Consider the following 22,197-nt stretch of genomic DNA (forward strand, 5'->3'; position numbering starts at 1 on the left):
AGGCGGTGTTGCGTCCCCCATCCCAACGCCTCCCACGTTGTTGGCTGGCTGCCTGCCTGCCTATATAAGGCCGTCCGTCGCTCCGGTCTCTACATTCCCTTCCTTGCTTCGCCACGGGATTCACGTCTCCCTGCTGATAACTTCAGCCTTTTTATTTAATCCACAGCTTCTCCGCTATTTTATTCTTCATTTGTTACAATTATAGTTATTGTGTAGTTATTTTAGACTTACTTTACATTGTTCAGGTACCCATTTCCTTTATTGTTCCAACCGTACCCCCATTAACATGTCTATCGAGGTGATCACCATCGATCAAAGAACTGTCACTTACCGACCGGTTTCCATGCCCAGAGATGGCACCTACCTTTTCCATTCTCTTTGTTACATATTGCACGGCCATATCAGGCTCACTCTTGATATCCAGAGGAACATTGTGTCTTATGTATTGAATGATTGGGACAGGTTCAAGGTGTGGACTGATGACGGTACAGGAGATAATTATACTACAAAGGAGCACTATAAAAGTGAAATGCTTAAGCCCTTCACCTATGGTTCTGTATGTGAGTTGATGGCTGCCGCTGAATTGTTCGGTTGTCGCTTTCAAGTGTACCAAAAAAACATCTTCACATCATCACAGTTGATGATTTCAGTAGTGGACACTTTGATGTTTATGAATGTTTAAACTCTCAAAAGCTGGATGTGAAGTTATCGATGAAACCGGTTGTATGCTTACAACGCTTGACAGATGCTGAATGTCACTTCAACACAAGTCCTGCAAATACTGTCATAATTGAAACAAACCATGAAACTCAATCCGATTATAACAGCAGCAATCCAAGCTGTGAGATTTGAGACAAGATTACTTTTCACATGGCCAACTGTACGTTGCACTCTCAAGAGTAAGCTCAGCGCACAGCTTGGTCATATTACAACCGGAGGGCCGAACTAACAATGTGGTATACAAAAAGATCCTTAAAAATAATTATTGGTATGTTTTCCCTCAGTTTAAAAAGGTTTAATTTTCTTCTTAATAAAAATTTTAAGGCAGTTCTTCGCCACTTCTGGTATTTTGCTAGTTGAATATAAAACAGAAATAGAAAATAACGACACAGCTAAAAATGCAGTGGCAAATTTTGACAAAAGTTAAACACTTGTGTCATGAGCACGAAGCGGTTATGCAGTGTCCGTAACGGACGTGGCCATCCACCGTGCATAAGATAACATATTGACATTGGCGGCGAAGGGGCCACCGATACTTTCTCTGCCCAGGGCCGCCACAAGCCTAGAGCCGCTCATGAGTACTGCTGCAATAAATAATTTCATCGATGGTCGCGCACAATCACTGCGCTGTGAAACCCATGGCTAATAACGTGCTTCAACTCCTATCATCATTAAAATATCACGTATACATCTCAGTATTTTAGTTACTCGGAGAGCTGTAATATCACGAATGTAATGGATTCTGTGTCCAGTAGGAGGAAGAGAAAGCCCATTTAAGAAGCACGTAGTGATTCACACACATAGAGCACATAGAAGATCACATACAAAAGAAAGCATTTAACGTGCTACTTTAATTATGATGTGATTTGGGAAACTGGTTAATTAAACGACTTTAAGATGAAGTTTATGATGTTCTACTTTAATGACAAAATAAACAACATGATTAAAGTGGAAATTTCGAGATTGAAGTTGACATTTCGTGCTTTTTTCCCCCACTGTGTGCCTTTTTTTCTCCATATCCTAATAAGCTTTCATATGACACTCAGACGGTGGGCTACGGCTCGCCTTTTCATGGAGACTTTGATATCTGACAACTTCTTTTTTATTTTGGCACTGTGCGACTTTGTGAACGTGAGCTTTCAAGTTTCTCCAACATGCTATGTCACTCGATCAACTTCCTTTTGTTGATTATACCACAGTTTAAATAAACAAATAGTATGTTTTTCCTTTGCCTCCACTTGGTATTCGCTAAATTTCTTATATTTTCCCCCGTGCTTTTCCCATTGTCTTTTCACAAAAGGCTGAGCTTAAGGGCGATTTATATTGATTTGCATATTCAAAGACGCGTAATTCTGGGAGGAGTTGGGGCGGGACAGAAGGCGCACACACGAGCGTTACTTTTCATGCTGACTGGGATTTATGGAGTGGAAGAGCGCGAAGTTAGATGCACAGATTCCTGCATCTGGATTTTTCTGTGCGTAAGCACATTTCGGCTTTTGTGCTTACATCATGTCATAGTGCGAATTCTATACACGGCGTTATGCATGAGGGCCCTGGACATTGACACAAACTGTTGAATATGCTTAAGCCCAGACGGCAACAGAAATAAAATCTTGCTGTACTTCTTTATATGCCCTATATCATCAATAAAATAATAATCCAATTGTCCATCAATCACTCAGAAGCGCCTTGAGCATGAGAACGGCGCTATATAAATAAAATGTATTTATTATTAATAACCAATGCAGAAAGTACTTTAAGACAGAGAAGACCTGTTACACCTTTATATTATAATCACCATCATTTATCTTCTCTAAACTACACAGTATTTAATGTTACGAAAACATGATTCAAACACTCTACATATAGACATTTCTATATAATGTCTTTGTATTAACTTCCCAACAGAACAATTTTTCAACTACTATCAAATCAGAAACTTCACTAAATGGAACCTTCCCAATTTTCCCCACCTCCCATTAATTTCTATTACAGAGGCAATACTGATCAGTCTTGAAGACTCAGAAAGAACCTCAAGAATATTTGAAGTTTATTTGAAATTTTGAAGTACCTTCCTTTCAAAGATCCGATGGTACAATGAGGAAAAGGATCTTTTACTTAACATTTCTGAGAAGAAGTGGAAGGCAGCCAGGAATAGAATACACTCTAGTTCCACAGATGCAAAACATTTAATGATTCAACTTTATATTTTATCTAGCGTATTTATCTCAATTAAAATTGTCCAAAATGTACTCAGGGAAAGATTCAACCTTTTACTGCTGCAGTCTAGGTCCAGCCTCACTGGGCCACGTTTTGGGCGTGCACCAAATTAACATCATTCCTGACAAAATTCTTTGAATGTCGATCAGACAGCCTTGGTGTCACAATCACTTCTAACCCATTAACAGCCATGATTGGTGTACTCCCAGATGGATTTAAAGGACAAACTGATTTGAAACTGGAAAAAAGAATTCTCCCTAAGAGGATCTGTTCAAAACTTTTTTTTAAAATAAGGCAAGATCAAATTAATCAAATTAATGCTTATTTTAAGATTTGATATTAGGGAAAGAGACATTCTTATTTCTTCACTGTTTTTAAAGATTTGCTCTTGTAGGCTCTCCTCTCTCTCAGACAGGGGTTGTTAAGTTTGACATGATTGTATGGAATATTGTTTTATTCAAATAAAATGAATTAAAAAACACAGCAGCAAGTATTGTATCTAAAAGTAAAATGAATTACCACAAAACTCTAATTAATATGTCCCTTCACTGACCTCAAGAGAAGTTTAGAAGGTTATGCAGCAAAATGTTGTGATTTTTCATCATATACTTGTGTTACTTAATGTTTAAATATACATTCAGCCATGAAGCACATTTTCCTCTACAAGTCCAAAAAACACATTTTTCCAAATCTTTACAGAGAAACATTTTATGACTGATTAGATTTCTATACTAATTTTAGCTTTCACAAAGTGTGTACAGTTTTCCTTGTTGATATTAAGTTCTTAGTTACTGTGGTAAACTTTCCCCTCTTTTTTTGATATTATCTTACTCTCACACTGAAAACAATTAGAGAAACCCAATATTTAACCAAAGTAAATTTTTTCTAAGAAAGGTGTAATTTCTAGGAAGCTTGATTTTGTGTTCTTTTAAACATTTTTGTTTTGATTTTGACACGTTTTACCTCAGGAAGATTCAACAATGACTAAGTTTTAGTTTCTTGGCAGCTTAAAAAATTCAGATACAAATGGAAGAAACAATTACAATTTGTCCATAAGAATTTCTAGGGGTGCCAAATATTGTGGCATGTATGGTTTTGTTATATAACTAAATCATTTCCTGATGAGGGATTTTTTTTCTTGGTAATAAATTGGATTTCTCTTGTTTTCTTCAGGGTGAGATTAAGGTAATTCACCAAAAGGTGACTTTTTTACAATCCCTTTTTACTACTCTTCATCGGGGGTGCCAATAACTGTGGAGGGGACAGTATGTAAATGTATTCCCAAGGCTATCCGTGGGATGCCAAAAACCCTATGGCATACAAAAATTGTATTCCCTTGTATCTGTTACTTGAGAAAATAATTTATTTTATGCTTTCATGGTGAATAGAGTTATCAATCCCTGATACAACAGGGTTAAATGGGGACATGACTTGAACAGCGGCAAACAATATCAAAATGTTCATGTAAAAATGTCAAATTGCTCATTTGGCATTAGACAAATTTTTAGATATCCTGTAATATGCTCACTATGTTCCAAAAACATGTGCTTTTCCTAAAATATGATTAAATAAGCCACTTTCAGAAAATACTTTAGTGAGCAACAGTGAAGTACACTCAAATGATATCAAGCTTTCTGAATTAAAGACGAGTGATGCCCCAAACCCAGGGACTCCATCCACCCGTAAACACCCCCAACACATTAAACAGAGAAGACTGTAATCCTAAATTGCCAAAATGGACATTCTGACAGCCTTGACTACACCATACAATCTATACCATAAAAATCAAAAAGGAATCCCACATCCACAATAAAAGATTCAATTACAAAAATATTTAAATACAACTCTTGCCCTGCACAAATAGATACAATATGCATGCAGTGTTATGGCCCCAAAACCTAAACTCGTAGCGTAATCCAGAAAAAACAAAGTGAAAAGTCTTACGTTTATTCCATGTCATCTTGTAGACAGACTTAAACTCCCATGACCTCACAAATACTTGTGCAAGGTCAAAGATTAGTCCACTGCTACACAGGCAGAAAAGAATGATGCCCATTGCTCTTTCCAGATCGAAGGCTGTGCCTTTATTCTATTACACTAAAACTACTCTTTATCTTTACCATCTAAGCTAAGGAATGCATTCACTTGGTAACTGAAACAGATCCTTTTGTCCCCCTTTCAAAAAAAAAAAGGGTAACACCATGCCAGTATTTAACACTAGAATCACCAAAGCCTATGAAAAAAATGTGTAAATCCGGCCCACCTTAAATCCCTTCGCACCTCTCCGTTAGCATCTTTTGTCTTGCAAATGTGCCGATCAAGACAAGCAGCCTACTATTTCATCTCCCCACCGCCGCAGAACAAGCACAAAGTTCTCCCAGTTAAAGCCTTGATTATCTGGGAGTGAAGTGCAGGAGTTTTAGAATGGAGATAGATCGTTATTTTGAACACATGCATTTCATGTGTGTTCAGTTTCTACAATAATCTGTGTAAACACATCATTAAAACAGAAACGTTTTTCATATTTTAGTAATAAATGACAAAATGTAGACATAAACTATGTAATGTGTGAAGCCTGAAGTCCAAAGTTCAAATAAACACTTTCACAAAAGGTTTAATAATGATGTAGATAGATAGATACTTTATTAATCCCAAGGGGAAATTCACAAAAATAATAGTAAAATAGTAAAAAGTGTCCAGGGAGCAATTCCACATAAAAGAAAGTGGTAGAAGTGATCAGTGAAATAGAGAAAAATAGAGATAAAAAGGTAAAAAGATAAAGTCATATACGGAGCTGCTGGAAAGGCTGCCACTCGGATGCGGCGCCGGAAGTACTAATGTAACTGATGTAACAGCTTCTATGGCGCAGTGGTAAGAATTGGTGACTTGTAATCAAGAGTCCCCCGGTTTAATTCTGTCTGCCTCGTATATTTACCATTTTGAGTAGTGAGCTGCTCTTACTGTTAATGTTATACAATAAAAAAATACATTTGATTTGCGTCTGTAACAGCCAGTGTTAACTTATAGTACTTGCAAAAGTTTGCTTTTTTTCTCTCTTTCATTTTCTCTCCTGGTTCTGCGTTGACATCATGCACCAGAGGGCCTGAGCTTGTTCAATGCGAGCAGGAGCATGCATGTGGCCAAATGCTTGTGCTATAACAAGCTTGACCTGGCGGCAATCAACGCACATGTACTGTGCAAGGCATGTATGGGGGGTCCAATGAGAAAAGAAGAGTGTTCATGGCTCACCTTGCAGAGGAAGTTCGTCGACGCTTCTTACAAGAAAAGGTGATGGAAAAAGAAAAGCTTCTGTTCCAAGACAGCCATTTCCCCCAGGAAAAAAACTCAGTGTCAGTAATAGGAACGACAGCACAGAGAGAAGTGTGTACATTGCAACAAGAACACATGTCGTAAATGTAGGAAGGATGGTCCTTGGGTGTGTGGGAACTGATAATTACATATAGCGTGGAACTGACCTCTCTGTACTATTCTCTCTCTGCATGTCCTGGAGTACAAAAGAAACACCACCATGCATCAAAATGTTGTATTATATTAACAATAAGAGCAGCTCACTACTCAAAACGGTAAATATACGAGGCAGTCAGGATCGAACCGGGGGACTCTTGATTACAAGTCAGCAATTCTTACCACTGCAGCACAGAAGCTGTTGCATTATCCTTGAACCTTTTGTGAAAGTGGTTTCACACATTACATAGTTTATGTCTACATTTTGTCATTTATTACTAAAATATGAAAAACGTTTCTGTTTTAATGATGAGTTTATACAAATTATTGTAGAAACGGAACACACATGAAATGCATGGGTTCCAATTAACGATCTATCTCCATTCTAAAACTCCAGCACTTTACTCCCAGATAATCAAGGCTGGAACTGGGAGAACTTTGTGCCCGTTCGGCATCGGTGGGGGGATGGAATTGTAGGCTGCTTGCTGCTTGTCTTGAACGGCACAGAGCTGTGTTTGCCAAAACCCAACCATAATATCCAGTGATTTCAGCAGATCTCATTTGCTGCTGTGGTACTGGAATTACAGAACTTCAATTAATGACATGCCCTTGAAAAAAATGTTATCCAACTAATACTCCAGGCATTGCCTCCTTACAGGAGAACTTATCCACTGGGTTTATTTGCTGCTCAAAAATCTCTATAAATCCTTCAAGGATAAATCTAATTTACTTCAAAAATTTCTTCACCCCTAAGTCAATCCTCAAAGCCTCACTAAACTCTTCTAGCATACAGGTCTTTACATTGATCACTGTGCTAGGTGCAGCCTTTTTGACACCATTCAGTCAACGCCTTCACGCCCTTCCCTAACAATTTTTCTTACCATTGGTGTTATCTAATCAGTCTTAGGTTTGATGCCAAGACCATCACTGACAGCCTTTTGACCAAACCCCCATGTAGCTATATATACCACTGAGGTCTTAAACAACTTTTTAGATGCAGGAGAGGCTACACTAGAGGATAGATTTTAATTCATTCAGAATAAAGGTGTCTGCTAGAAATTTCCACCATAACTTCACTATCATATAAAATCATCTAGGTCTGTCGAGTAGGCTCACCCTGCATCAGAGCCAGTTCAGTACTTTTCTTTACATATGTGTCTACAACATATAGCTTCTGATCCAATGACAACAGTGACAAGTCAAACACTGACAGTTAGTTCAAGGTACTCTTCTACCAGGAACACTCATAAATAAGCGTCCATTCAAAATTGGTATTTGTTATGGATAATCCATGACTAGATTCCCGATGTTTTTGGAATCACACAGGTGATTCTTTGCAAATGCGAGATGGGCACTGATGTTACTCTTGGTTTCTGACTAATCCCCCATTAATGTCATTTTCACTGAATATGTTTCTTAGTATGAAGTCATAAAAACAGACCAAAGCCAAGGCTAGAGAGGCCTGTTATTCTTTGGATGTTTTGGAATCCTTAGTGACTTAATGAGTTGGTTCTGTGCCCTTGGGGTAATTTTGGCAGGCCAACCTTTTCTGGGAGATTCACCACAGTCCCTAATGTTCAGCATGTGGTGTATTATTGTAATATTCTGACATTACAAAAATAGTAGGTTTTTCAACAGCCTGCTTTTTGTAAAACCACATGTATGTGTTGGATATTTCCTATAAATCTCTACCTCGGCAAAATGAAAAGCAAACATTCACACACCTCTGTTTCATCAGAGCAGTGGGACTTAAGTTTTTTTTACAGTCTGAAATGAGCTCAACAAGCAAAAGGACTGAAATTTTTTTTAGATATGTGGCATTTTTAAGAAAAAATGTCCTCTTTCCTGCAGCAAAACATGATATAAATATATGATGCCCATTGCTGCTCTAAAGACACAGCACTCTAATGTTTAGAAAGACTTCGGACAACTAGTGAAAAAGGAAAAGAGACAAAGTATTGATAGAAATCATGTTGCATGTATAAAAAATAGTTAACCTTTAATAAGAAAACGTGGTAGACTACAACCAAAAGTATTTACATTTTTTGCAAGAAAGAAATAAAAAGTCTGTTTATATAAACACATGTTCTATATCAAAGTCTATAATTACTCACTTCTTTCACATATAACAAGTCTTTTGTTACATGCCCTAAAATCACTAATCTCATGCAACCTTAATTAAATAATTTATAAATTTTTCATACTCCACTCAAGTCCTTAAACAGGTTGCAAAATAACATATTTTAAATAAAATAATACTTACAACAACAACTGGAAGAATGACCATAAAGGCTAGTCCATAAACAAGAAGAACCTAAAAAGAGATAGAAATAAATATATTAGCTTTGATGACAGGATTATTGACATTACTTAGTGATATCAGTCTTTTGGTCTATGGCTATTCTGATGCCTTTATATAGGGAATCCATATGTGCATGGAAAACAAGCAAATATAATCTATGAAGGCAGATTTTCCTGGCTCTTGCAAAGAGCAAGTAGATGATAAATGTGGTAATACAAAAAAAAATTCATATTAAAGATTATATTATTCAAACTATAAAATATAAATACACAAATGAGATAAAAAATATCCAAAAAGATACTGAATGAAAAGGATTAAATCTGTAAAAGTAGATCTGGCCCTAATTCAAAGGCTGAAAAATGGCACATTCATAATTTATTTTTGGAATACATGCTTCCTCTTCTGCTTAAGTGCCATCAGGTTGATTTGGTGTCCGGGTGACCACATTGATAGTCTCTCTCCAGAATGTCCCGTCTTCTGTTTTTATCTCCAGGCTTGTCAGAGGCATGCTATATGGTGACTGCTGTGATCGAACCCATCTGTTTTATAGCTGGCTAACCACTTTTCCTCTGTTCCTTTTTCCAAGCATTCCCATCTTTTCTAATTAATGTGTCTATACATAAGTTGTACAAAATAAGACAAGATTCGGTATAGTCAGTGAAGCTTTGAGTGGAAGGTCAGCCTTAATTTGATCATGGATGTATTTGTTTGTTTTTATTTGCTGTCAATGGTATTCTAAAAAGACAGCAACAGTTCAAAGACATTATTGTTTTCTGTACTGCCTCTTCATTATTTTGCTTTCACAGCCATAAAAAGTTACAGAAAATATCATGGCCTATACAGTTTGGACCTTTGCCTTTAAATACACATCACATTTGAAAAATAAGTCTTTCATTCTTGTTCAACTAACTTCCAGACTGCACTGTATCTTATGACTGCTGGATCCTTAGTTGATAATAATTGACTCAAGGAGGCAAAAGCTGTCAGCAACTTCAATGTCTTCCCCATGAACTCTAAAGCTGTCAATCTTTCCTGTAGTTATAACCTTTTTCCTAAAAATTTAATTGTGGTCCAATCTTTTCACTCTGGCCTTTAATTTATTTTAAAATAAGGAACTTTGGGTCTTCTACATTTTCAGCTAGGAGTATAGTGCCATCAGCACTTCAGAGGTTGTTGACGTTTCTTTCTCATACAATAAAACCTCTATCACCCTTTTTTCAATCTTCCTTATCTCATTATATTTGCAGTGTAAACTGAAATACAGTGTTATTATGTAACCCTATCCAAAACTTTTGCCCATCTAAAAACCAGTTAATTTCTTCATTATTGATTGGGATTAGTTCAGATTAAAAACTGATACCCCTAAAATAAAACAAAACAAATGAGGTACTTCTTTACCTTCACAAATTTTTAGGGAAAGGAAAGATAAGCATGTAATATGAAAAGAAACTGAAACACTCAAGATTGACTGCAATCTAGCACAAAATGCTAGAGATGCTGCAACTCAAACAGTTTAAGATTAAAATTACAAGGACAGCTTAACCCTTACTATTGCAGCATTTGCTGTTTACAAAGAGCAACTGTGATTATAGTTAACAAATATACATGGCTTTACTTAATGCTCCTTAAAACTGTAAACAAATAAAGTAGTGAAGAATTGAAGCACTTCAGAACTGAATGGAAACTTGACTGCATACAGCACTTTATTCCTGCAAACTAAGATTACTACCTGTTTGGAGTGCCACTTGGTCCTATTCACGTAAAGTTAATTTCAGAGGTATAGTTCTATAATTTGTGTGCTAAATATGCATTACTACATGAGCAGAGAATAAAACAACACTCTTCCACTTGTCAGGCCATTAAACAACCAATAGATAGACACGTCAAAAATACATTAATTTGCTTTGAGGAAAAAACTAATTTTATAAAACAGAAACAAAGTGCAAAGCACAACTAGTAGCTAAAAAATAATTTAAAAGATGCTGTATGTAAGGAAACCAATCTGTACCTTTTTACGGTGACTCCTCTACATATATCTAATGTTTATCAATACTTTGTTTTAATTTACATCACATGTAGCAGAAGTCTAATAGTCTAACTCAAATAGAATCATAAAAAACATAATTTCCATTATGAGATACAATGATGAGTGGTACAAAAAATTAGTAAGTTACAGTTGATTGTACTCTGTGGCAGTCTGTCCACAACAAACAGAGTTGGAGAAACCTGTCAGAAACACTGACATAGGAAAACAAATTTTAACAGTCCTAGTCCTGATACACTGAAGGGAGCATAGACTGGTGGCAGTGGAAGGGATGTGAAAAAAAGAGTACAAGGTCTGAAATATTGAAATATTAGGTTAAGTGAGGGAGAATAGATGTGTGTTGCATATACAGATGGAGCCACGTCAAATAGCCGCGGCCGTGTGAATGGCGTGCGAATGGCGTACGGCTGCCCTATGCACGCCGTGATCCCCCCCTCCCTCTACTGATAGAAGGCGTGTCAAGATTTCACAGTAAACACGCCCATTCATGCCCTATTTATTCATTTACCTGGTTCCACCACTAGATGGCGCTTTGTTCTCAAGAACACGTTAACACACGCCAGCAATTTAGCTGCGCTGAGTTGCAATCACGTGATTTTAACATTATATTTTATTATTATAATTATAATATTATATTATATTATTATATAGGAGCTTCCCTGTCTGCCTATCATATAGTGCCTTTCCTTCCTACCTACCTATCTATATATCTATCCCCTTAGCTGTTTTTTATATATCTATTATACAGTGCCTTCCCTGTTTATTTATATATCTAGTGCCTTCTCTGTCTGTCTGATTGCATATAGCGCTGAACTTACTGCTCTGTACTATTCTGTCCTCTGCATGTCCTGGAGTACAAAAGAAACAGCACCATACAGCAACATGTGCGAACTGGCAAGATCGGGGAAAAAACACGCGGTCACTGATTACAAACCGCAAGATGAATGAAAGCGATAATATATGTAAAAACATCATCGCACTAATGCAATATTATTTGAAAGCGAATAGCGTCAGATCGGGTTTGAATATGCCTACATATTGCATGTACTGTGCGTTGAAAGTGCTGCACTGAATAAGCTGACTCCTTCTGTAACAGCGTGTATTCAAACCCGATCTGGCGCTAATATTGCATGTACTTAACTATTTTAGAATAAAAACATACATTTTATTTCAGTCAGTCTGTAAGAGCCAGTGTAAATGCATGATAATTGTAACGGTTAGCTTTTTTTAAATTCAGTTCCATTCTCTCAGTCGCGTTCACGAAACCCCCCTCCCCCTCTGACAATGCTGTTTTCACATAAAGACGCACTATAACTCAAATGTGATTTATTTGGAGACGCGCTATAGCTCGAATGTGATTTATTTGGAGACGCTATAACTCAAATGTGATTTATTTGGAGACGCTATACTCGAATGTGATTTATTTGGAGACGCTATACTCGAATGTGATTTATTTGGAGACGCTATACTCGAATGTGATTTATTTGGAGACGCTATACTCGAATGTTATTTAAACAGGGAAGAAAGTACAATGTCAGGTGCTCATTCAGTGTAATAGGAACCATAGCACAGAGAGATGTGTACACTGCAACAAGTACACATGTCGTGAATGTAGGAAGGGTGTGTGGAATTGTTAATATTTGAATGTGATGATTTTATACAGCACGGATCGGAAATCAGCAATTCTTAGCATTGCACCACGCAAGCTGTCGTATCAACCGCCTACTGTAACTTGCTTTATTTTTCTTCACTTATAGTCTAGAATAAAAGTGCACTTGTTTTTTATTCTTGTACACCAACATATGTTCCTGTGTTTGAGCGACATGGGCATGCTCAAAAAAATAGACGTGTAATGCCACGAAAACTGCATGCAGGCACTTCAGTTCGCAAGCATTGGTACGAGAATGCAGTCACAAGTACACTGCAGAGCTACAGCGCATCTTTATGTGAAAACAGCATTCTCAGATGGGGGGTAGGGAAGGATCCTGAACACGACTGAGAGAATGAAAAGTGAATAAAAAAACTAACCTTTACAAGTATCATAAATTACACTGTTACACACTGAAATCAAATGCATGTTTTTATTCTAAAATAGTAAGAATAAGAGCAGTTTACTTCTCAAAACAAAGTGGTGCAGGATCGAACTCACGGTCTTCTGACTCGCAGTCGGGAGCTGATTCAATTGCGCTACGGAGGCAGTCGCGATAAACAAGTGTCAATGTCGCATGTTAAGGCGGTTTTTTCTGCAGTTATATTTTTTTGAATAAAAGCATACTTGTTCTGTTATATTTGTTCCTTTTGTGAAAGTGTTTGATATTTGGACTTCAGGCTTCATACATTATATAGTTTATGCTTACATTTTGTCATTTACTACTACAATATGAAAAACGTTTCTGTTTTAAAAATGTGTTTACACGGATTACTGTAGAAACGGAACACACGTGAAAAGCGTGTATTCCAAATAATGATCTATTATTTCCTCTCTAAAACTCCACTTCACTCCCAGATAATCCAACAAGGCATGAGCTGGGAGAAGTTTGTGCACGTTCTAAGTCGTTCGGGGGATGGAATAGCCGGCTACTTGCAGCTTTTCTTTTATCAGCACATTTAGATTAACAAAAGACACTGGCGGAGAGGTGAGAACGGTTTTAAGAAGCGATTGACTAGTTTTGGAAGAATACATTTTATTTCTAAAGTCGTGTGCGTGTTTTAATTGTTGGGGGATTGTTTGGGTATTTAAAAAAACATTTACTTGAACCAACTACTTACAGTAAATGGGCAAAAAATGGGAGACGCTTTTGTTTTAAATAGTCAAAGAGTTGGGCTAACAATAATAATTATTATTAATATTATTACTGGTCATAGAAACAAATGAAAACAATAGTTAAACACTTGATCATATGTATCTGTGCTAGTTTGTGTTTGTGATTATGTGACCCATAATAATTTTTTCTCAGTATAAATAATTTTTGGGTTTTAAGAACTCCATCAAAAGAGCAAACACAAACTTAGGTGAGAAACCTCAGTGGAGAATCCTGACTATGACGTGGCGCTAATTGCTCTGTGTGTGTTTTTTGGCGGGGAGGGTTCTTTAGACCTGTCTGTGCAAATGTGTTTGTGTTAAAGCCAACGGAGAAATGCAGGAGCGCACACACACACACACCTCTCATCCACAAATGCTTTAACTGTTGTCTTGTAAATCGTTGATTAAACCTATGAACACAGCTGTTCAGCAGTCCTAAACACAAGCGCATGGTCTATTTTTGTCCTTAATTAAAAGACATCAATACGTTAATAATTAACACAAAGATAACATTGTTTATTTTGCTGAATAAGGTAATAAGCTATATTTAAAATAAAACAAACCAGGAAGTTAGTGTTTTATACATTAAAGTACTCTGTATAACCAAGTGCCCTAACAAACAGCAACAGTGTACAGTACAGACAAAGAGTGTGTGTGCTGGTGGGGATTGGAAGGTGAATTAGGATACCTCATTTACAAGACAAAAGACGGTCTGAGGTGTGAATGCAAAGCTCCGCTTTGCTCTTCGGTGTGTGTGTTTTTTTAGGTTACTAGGGGTGCATTCTTAAATTCAGTCTGTCTAAATCTTTATAAACGCCAAGTTGGAAAATCATGTTTGAGAAAATGACAACAACAATTAAAATCTTGATCATTTGCGTCCGTGCTATTTCGTGCTTAAGTGACCCAAAATATTTTTCTTAGTTTTCTTAGAACTTCATTAAAAGACAAACTTAGGAGGAGTGGAATGTGAGAAATCTCAACGGAGAATGTACTGACTTCTCCTTATTACTGACTGTTAGATGGTGCTAAAATGTTTTTTCGTCCTGCTGGCGCAAATGTGTTTGTGTTAAAGCCAGCTCAGACAAACCTGACGAATGCCGGAGCGCGCACACACACACACACACACACGGTGGCACTTTGGCAGTTAGTGCTTCAACGTTAAACGAAGCCCGTAAACTTGATCCTGAACAGCAGACTGACTTTAACAATAATAGTTGATTGTTTTATATTTATGTTTTTGTATATACTGTATTTTTAAATGTTCAAATGAACGTTTCAGAGTATATAATTTGTTGTGTCATCTGTTTACAGTGTTGGCTGATTTTGTGATTGAGACCCATGGGTTACATTGAACTGGAGTGGGACAAACGGCAAAGCCAAATTGTCCAAGAATTTAAAAGAGAATGTGCACGAGACTGTCATGCAGAGATTTCCGGATCTGACAGCGCACCACTGGTTCCGAGTCGGCTATTCCATCCCCCCAACGACTTAAAACGTGCACAAACTTCTCCCAGCTCATGCCTTGATTGATTATCTGGGAGTGAAGTGGAGTTTTAGAGTGGAAAGAATAGATCATTATTTGGAATACACGCATTTCACGTGTGTTCCGTTTCTACAGTAATCCGTGTAAACACAACTTAACTGGGTCGGGAACACTTAATATAAAGCATTTAATGTGCTACATTAATTAATGACGGGTTTGAGAAAATCTAGTAAATTAAACATTCATTTTAAGATTTAGTTTAGTTTGCGACATTCTACTGACAAAATAAACTATTAGAATAAAGTGGAAAATGTCGACTTTAATCTCGACATAATTGGCGACAATAAAGTGGAAATGTCGAGAATAAAGTCAACATGTCGACTTTAATCTCGACATTTAGATTTTTTTCTTCACTGTGTCCGTATTTTTTTCACCGTGGCCCTAATACGCTTCCGTAATGTACACTGGCTCTTACAGACTGACTGAAATCAAATTTATGTTTTATTCTAAAATAGTTAAGTACATGCAATATTAGCGTCAGATCGGGTTTGAATACACGCTGTTACAGAAGGAGTCAGCTTATTCAGTGCAGCACTTTCAACGCAGTACATGCAATATTATTTGAAAGCGAACAGCGTCAGATCGGGCATATTCAAACCCGATCTGACGCTATTCGCTTTCAAATAATATTGCATTAGTGCGATGATGTTTTACATATATTGTCTCTTTCATTCATCTTGCGGTTTGTAATCAGTGACGCGTGTTTTTCCCGAACTTGCCAGTTCGCACATGTTGCTGTATGGTGCTGTTTCTTTTATACTCCAGGACATGCAGGGGACAGAATAGTACAGAGCAGTGAGTTTAGCGCTATATGCAATCAGGCAGAAAGACAGACAGGCAGAGAAGGCACTAGATATATAAATAAACAGGGAAGGCACTGTATAATAGATATATAAAAAACAGCTAAGGGGATAGATATATAGATAGGTAGGAAGGAAAGGCACTATATGATAGGCAGACAGGGAAGCTCCTATATAATAATGCAATATTGTTTGAAAACGAATATGTAAATGCATGATAATTGTAAAGGTTAGCTTTTTTTAAATTCAGTTCCATTCTCTCAGTCGCGTTCACGACCCACCCCCAAATCTGACAATGCTGTTTTCACATAAAAGCGCTATAACTCAAATGTGATTTATTTGGAGCGCTATAGCTCGAATGTGATTTATTTGGAGACGCTATACTCGAATGTTATTTATATAGGGAAGAAAGTACAATGTCAGGTGCTAATGTAATAGGAACCATAGCACAGAGAGATGTGTACACTGCAACAAGTACACATGTCGTGAATGTAGGAAGGGTGTGTGGGAATTGTTAATATTTGAATGTGATGATTTTATATAGCACGGATCGGAAATCAGCAGTTCTTAGCATTGCACCACGCAAGCTGTCGATCAACCGCCTACTGTAACTTGCTTTATTTTTTCTTCACTTATAGTCTAGAATAAAAATATTTTACTAACTAGTTTTATTAATTCATTATTTAATAATAAATAGCATAATCATCATGGGTTGTGTATTGAGTGATTTAACTAATCTGTTTTATTAATCGGTTTGTTGTTGTTTTTTTTACCACGTCATCTATTTATGAAACTATGTTGACAATACAAGAACTGCCTATACAGTATATTAAAGATACGGTATAGGGCTTCCTGGACACTGCAGTTAACTGAAGCATTCAATGCTCCATCTGGCGGGATTATACAGCATTGCAACCATCTTTTTAGAAAGCGCATGGGGGCGTTTATGGGGCGGGGCATCGTTAACTGCGTCATCGCTGGGATCACATTCCGTGCACGGATCGTGCATGGTCCTGTCATGGTCCTGTCATGGACCTGTCATGCTCCAGGCGGCTGTTTGACGTGGCTCCCACTGTAGGAGGTGAAGTAGAAAGGTAAATGAGAGAATGTGAGAATGCTAAAGGGAATAGTACAAGATAAAAGCTTTCTTGGCCAGGAATGTTGCAGTTGGTACACTTGTGTTTGAAGAATGGGAGGTAAACAGGGCAATTGTCAAGATGACTGCTGGTAAACGACAAATTAATTTTCTCAGTTTATAATCCACGGGTGTCTTAAGTGATGAAGTGAAAGATTGTGGCTTTAGTTCTGCTACTATTGGAGTTTGGTGATGCAAAACAAACACTCTTGTACAATATTATGCTCAAGAAGGAGGAAAATATGTTTGGAGACATATGAATCTGGTAGATGTAAGAAGCACAACAGGCATTTGTTGGTGAAAAAAATTTACATTTTTCAACATGTCCCAATCAAAGTATTTCCTTTAAAAAAATTGTGTACCACAACCTGGCTTGTTTGTATAAGATCTTTTAAAATGAGGAATAAAAACATATGTACTGTGGTTCTGGGCTTAAGAACTGATGGAGGGAAATGTGACAAATTAATTTTCTGATTTTCTGTACAGATTTCATTGGCAGTAAAAGTGAATGAGCTTTCAGAATTACCAGGTGTGAATATCAAGTGGTAAATGATAAAGAATGTCTGTTTGAAAACTGTTTGGGGTTGGACAAATGGAACACTAGGTCACAAAGAAACATACTGGTGAAATACTAAGCTATACAAGGCAGTTGAGAGAAAAAGGGTCTTCAATAAATGGAAGAAAACAAAGGCAGAATCAGGAAGGGAAATCTATCATAAAAGAAGTTAGGAGGATGCAAGATAATAGAAAACAGTTTGTAAGTGAGCTGAAGAATGAGAATGGAAGAGCAAATATACTCTGGACTGCAAAGCAGATGGCTTGAAAAATACATAAAAGAAGATCATGATTTATAGTAAAGGGATTAAGGATATGTGGAGGACATTTCTGAATGAGGACAACAAATGGGTGTAATGATCTTCATTATATAAAAACTGAGCTATTAAGATTTTGAAAGAGGAGTCTGAAAAAGTGCTGTTCTTAGAATTGCTAAAGGCAGCAAAAGGTTGACAGACTTGTACAAAATGATTATAAGTGAAGATAACAATTTATCACATAAAGGAAGAGTGAATCATAGATCACATGACAATTAACAAAATGTACTGTACTTCAGTCTCATGCCTGGAAAAGGGACAAAAGGTATGTGATCTCTGTTGTCAGGCAAATGGAGGAAAAATACCTGAATAAGGAAATAGCAGTATATTACACATTTGTAGATTTGAAAAGACACATGCAATGATAATAAAGGTGGCGAAGTGAGTATTGAGAAATAAGTGTGAATGAAAGTTATGTGTCTGAATGATGTCAAAAGATTACAAAAACTGAGAGGAGTGAGACATGCCAATGAAAGCAGAGGCAAAGCTGAAGATAACAGAGCAGAAAATGATTAGATGGATGTGTATGGAAAGTCAATGAGTAAAAGGGAGTGTTACAGAAAGACTTGGTGTGGAGGCAATAGGTTTTGTGCTATGGAGAAACATACCCAACGTGGCTTGGGTATGTGGAGTGAAAGGTAGAGGATGACTGGATGAAGAGTTGAACAAAGATGGAGGGAAGTTAAAGGAGGCCAAAAGGGAGGAGAAAGAAGACATAGTTGGAGGTGGTGGCAAATAATATGGAAAGAATGGGTCTCATACCAAAGAATGTGGAAAGAGGAGGAAAAAAAATTTAGAAGTCAAATGACTAACCTGGTCCCTGGAAATGGATGTTAAAATGGTGTCCATGATAATCAACATAACAATCCTTCTATTTACCCTTAAGCACAGATGCTTTAAATTTACTTCATTTGTATTTTTTATCATTTTACATTATTGTTTATGTTCAAAATGTGATTTTTGCTTTGTTTCATGGCAATCACATACTCCCAAGTTTTTCTTTTATCCTGTTCAATTAACATTACTTAGACCCTGCAAAGAAAGTTTATGCAATCAGGGAGTATGGGTGGCTTGATTCTTCTCATTATAAATATAATGTTTAAGAGCTTTGATTCCCTTATCTATACTAATAAAAGGCAAAGCCCTCACTGACTCACTCACTGACTGACTACCTCATCACTAATTCTCCAACTTCCCGTGTAGGTAGAAGGCAAAAATTTGGCAGGCTAATTCCTTACAGCTTACTTACAAAAGTTGGGTAGGTTTCATTTCGAAATTCTACGCATAATGGTCATAACTGGAACGTATTTTCGTCCATATACTGTAATAGAATGCAGCTCGATAGCCGTGGGAGGCGGAGTTTCGTATTAAAATATTTAACCAATCACATATCAGCCATCACTTGATGCCAGGCAGAGAGGCTTTTACAATCTGTTGTGGAGGCACTCTAACACAGAATAAATGTTGATTAACCTGTTGCTTCAACCAATCAGATTTTGAGATGGTGTCAGTACGGCCCTCTTGCAGGCGTACGGCAACGTCACCTTATTCTACGACGCCATTGAACGCACCGCAAATGCTCCGAGCGAAAGATCGTCGCGTGCACTACAGCCAACTCCATGGCAGGATTCTGGACAATATAATTTGCCAGACACAAACCAGATTTCAAGACCATAAAAACCTGATGTTTGTCATGCTCCTCGAGCCCCAGAAGTTTCGGGAATACAAGAAAAATTTCATGCATGCAGCCTTCTCCAGTTTAACACTACAGCCACGGAGCGCTTTTTGATCTGTCTCGGCTAAAAACAGAACTGACTGTAATGTATGCTATGGATGATTTTGCAAGAGAATCTCCCGCTGATCTCCTTGACTTCCTTCATCAGAAAAATCTGAATGAGACCATGGGGCAGCTGTTCACATTCGTATATTTGGCGGTGAGCATTCCTGTATACACTGCTTCTGTTGAGCGGACATTTTCAGTCCTAAAGCGAAATCAAACTTATGCCAGAAATACCATAGGGCGGGTTCGCCTTTCAGCATTAGCTTCGATGGTGACAGAAAGTGAGGTTTTGATGGAACTGAAGCGCACCGATAATCCGTACGACAGGGTAATTGAACTGTTTTTGAGGAAAGAGAAGACGATGGATTTTGCTTACAAATAATCTGAATTTTTGGTGAGTAAAATGTTACGATTTTCCTAAATAATATTGCAAGTTTATGAGTTATTATTGATGTTTTTATGTGTGTCGCGGCTGTGGCTGCAGTAGAAAGGAACTTGTTCATCCCTGGTTTGTCTATAAAATAAAGGCATTTATTGTGGCTACAGGAGTGTATATATATATATATATATACATATATATATATATATATATATATATATATATATATATATATATATACACACACACACACACATATATACACACCCCGATCTACATACTGTCAAATAAACGAACAACATGCAGTGGTGCAACACAAGACGCTTCGCCTCTAGTGCTGACTTCCGAGGTTCGATTCCCGAGAGGGGGTGCAGTGAGTGTGCACGCCTGATGAGCCCAGAATTAGGGCGAAAGACGTGCTGCGTACTGTTTGCATTATTTGACAGTAAAACTATTTCAATATATTCTATATATACACTGTGTGCACAATTATTAGGCAAGTGAGTATTTTGACCATATCATCATTTTTATGCGTATATTCCAACTCCAAGCTGTATTAACTTGAATGCTTATTGGATTTAAGCACGTCAGGTGATGTGTATTTGTGTAATGAGGGAGGGTGTGGCCCAAGGAGATCAACACCCTATATCAAGGTGTGCAGACTTATTAGGCAGCTAGTTTTCCTCGGGCAAAACGGGCCAAAAAAGAGATTTAACTGACTCTGAAAAGTCAAAAATTGTAAAAAGTCTTTCAGAGGGATGCAGCACTTTTGGAATTGCTAAGATATTGGTGTGTGATCACAGAACCATCAAACATTTTGTTGCAAATAGTCAACAGGGTCGCAAGAAACGTGTTGAGAACAAAAGATGCAAATTAGCTGCCAAAGATTTGAGAAGAATCAAAAGTGAAGCTACCAGGAACCCATTATCCTCCAGTACTTTCATATTCCAGAGCTGCAACCTACCTGGAGTGCCCAGAAGTACAAGGTGTTCAGTGCTCAAAGACATGGCCAAGGTAAGGAGGGCTGAAACCCAACCACCACTGAACAAGAAACATAAGTTGAAACGTCAAAACTGGGCCAAGAAATATCTGAAGACAGATTTTTTTCAAAGGTTTTATGGACCGATGAGATGAGAGTGACTCTTGATGGACCAGATGGATGGACCTGTGGATCAGTAATGGGCACAGAGCTCCACTCCAACGTGGAGATGGGGTACTGGTATGAGCTGGTATTTTTAAAGATGAGCTAGTTGGACCTTTTTGCATTGAAGATGAACTCAAAATCAACTCCCAAACCTACTGCCAGTTTTTCGAAGACACTTTCTTCAAACAGTGATACAGGAAGAAGACCATGATTTTTATGCAGGCCAATGCTCCATCACTTGCATCGAAGTTCTCCACTGCGTGGCAAGCCAGTAAAGGCCTTAAAGATGAAGGAATAATGACATGGCCCCCCTTCCTCATCTGACCTAAACCCTATCGAGAACTTGTGGGCACTTCTTAAACGCTAGATTTACGGGGGAGAAAAACAATACACCTCTCTGAAGAGTGTCTGGGAGGCTGTAGTCACTGCTCCACAAAAAGCTGATCGTCAACAGATCAAGAAACTGACAGACTCCATGAATGGAAAGGCTTATGACTGTTATTGGAAAGAAGGGTGGCTATATTGGTCATTGATTGATTGATTTATTTTTTTTGAAATGTCAGAGATGTTTATTTGTAAATTTTGAGGTGTTTGTTTATTATTCTCACTATAACAGATGAAAATAAACAAGTGAGATGGGAAAATTTTCATTTTTCCTTTAGTTGCATAATAAATCTGCACACTAATAGTTGCCTAATAATTGTGCGCACATATGTATTCCCCTGATGATGTTCACACTCACATTTCCGTTGTGAAACATTCAGGTTTATTAACATTTTGGATTGACTGATAGCACTGTGTTTGTTCCATATTAAAATTAATCCTCAAAAATACAACTTGCCTAATAATTGTGCACACAGTGTAATGTGCAGCACCCATAAAACAAAAGAAATGCAGTTTAACAGAAATTTTTAAATAACAGATAAAACTTGAGTTCATCAGTTTAATTTCACAGAGATAGCCTTACAGTTTGTTATAGCAGGGCCCAGT

At 37.4% G+C, this 22,197-nt stretch overlaps 1 protein-coding gene across 1 annotated transcript in view; it reads right to left on the bottom strand.

Moving 5' to 3' along the window:
• sec63 (SEC63 homolog, protein translocation regulator) overlaps nt 1-22,197 on the bottom strand; it is a 154,889-nt gene that overhangs the window by 73,729 nt on the left and 58,963 nt on the right. Inside the window, exon 7 of the mRNA XM_039747893.1 lies at nt 8,669-8,719. Within this exon, the coding sequence (XP_039603827.1) occupies nt 8,669-8,719 (51 nt within the window). The remainder of the gene's footprint in view (nt 1-8,668; nt 8,720-22,197) is intronic.

Source organism: Polypterus senegalus, chromosome 3, assembly GCF_016835505.1.
Source record: "Polypterus senegalus isolate Bchr_013 chromosome 3, ASM1683550v1, whole genome shotgun sequence".
Classification (NCBI taxonomy): domain Eukaryota; kingdom Metazoa; phylum Chordata; class Cladistia; order Polypteriformes; family Polypteridae; genus Polypterus; species Polypterus senegalus.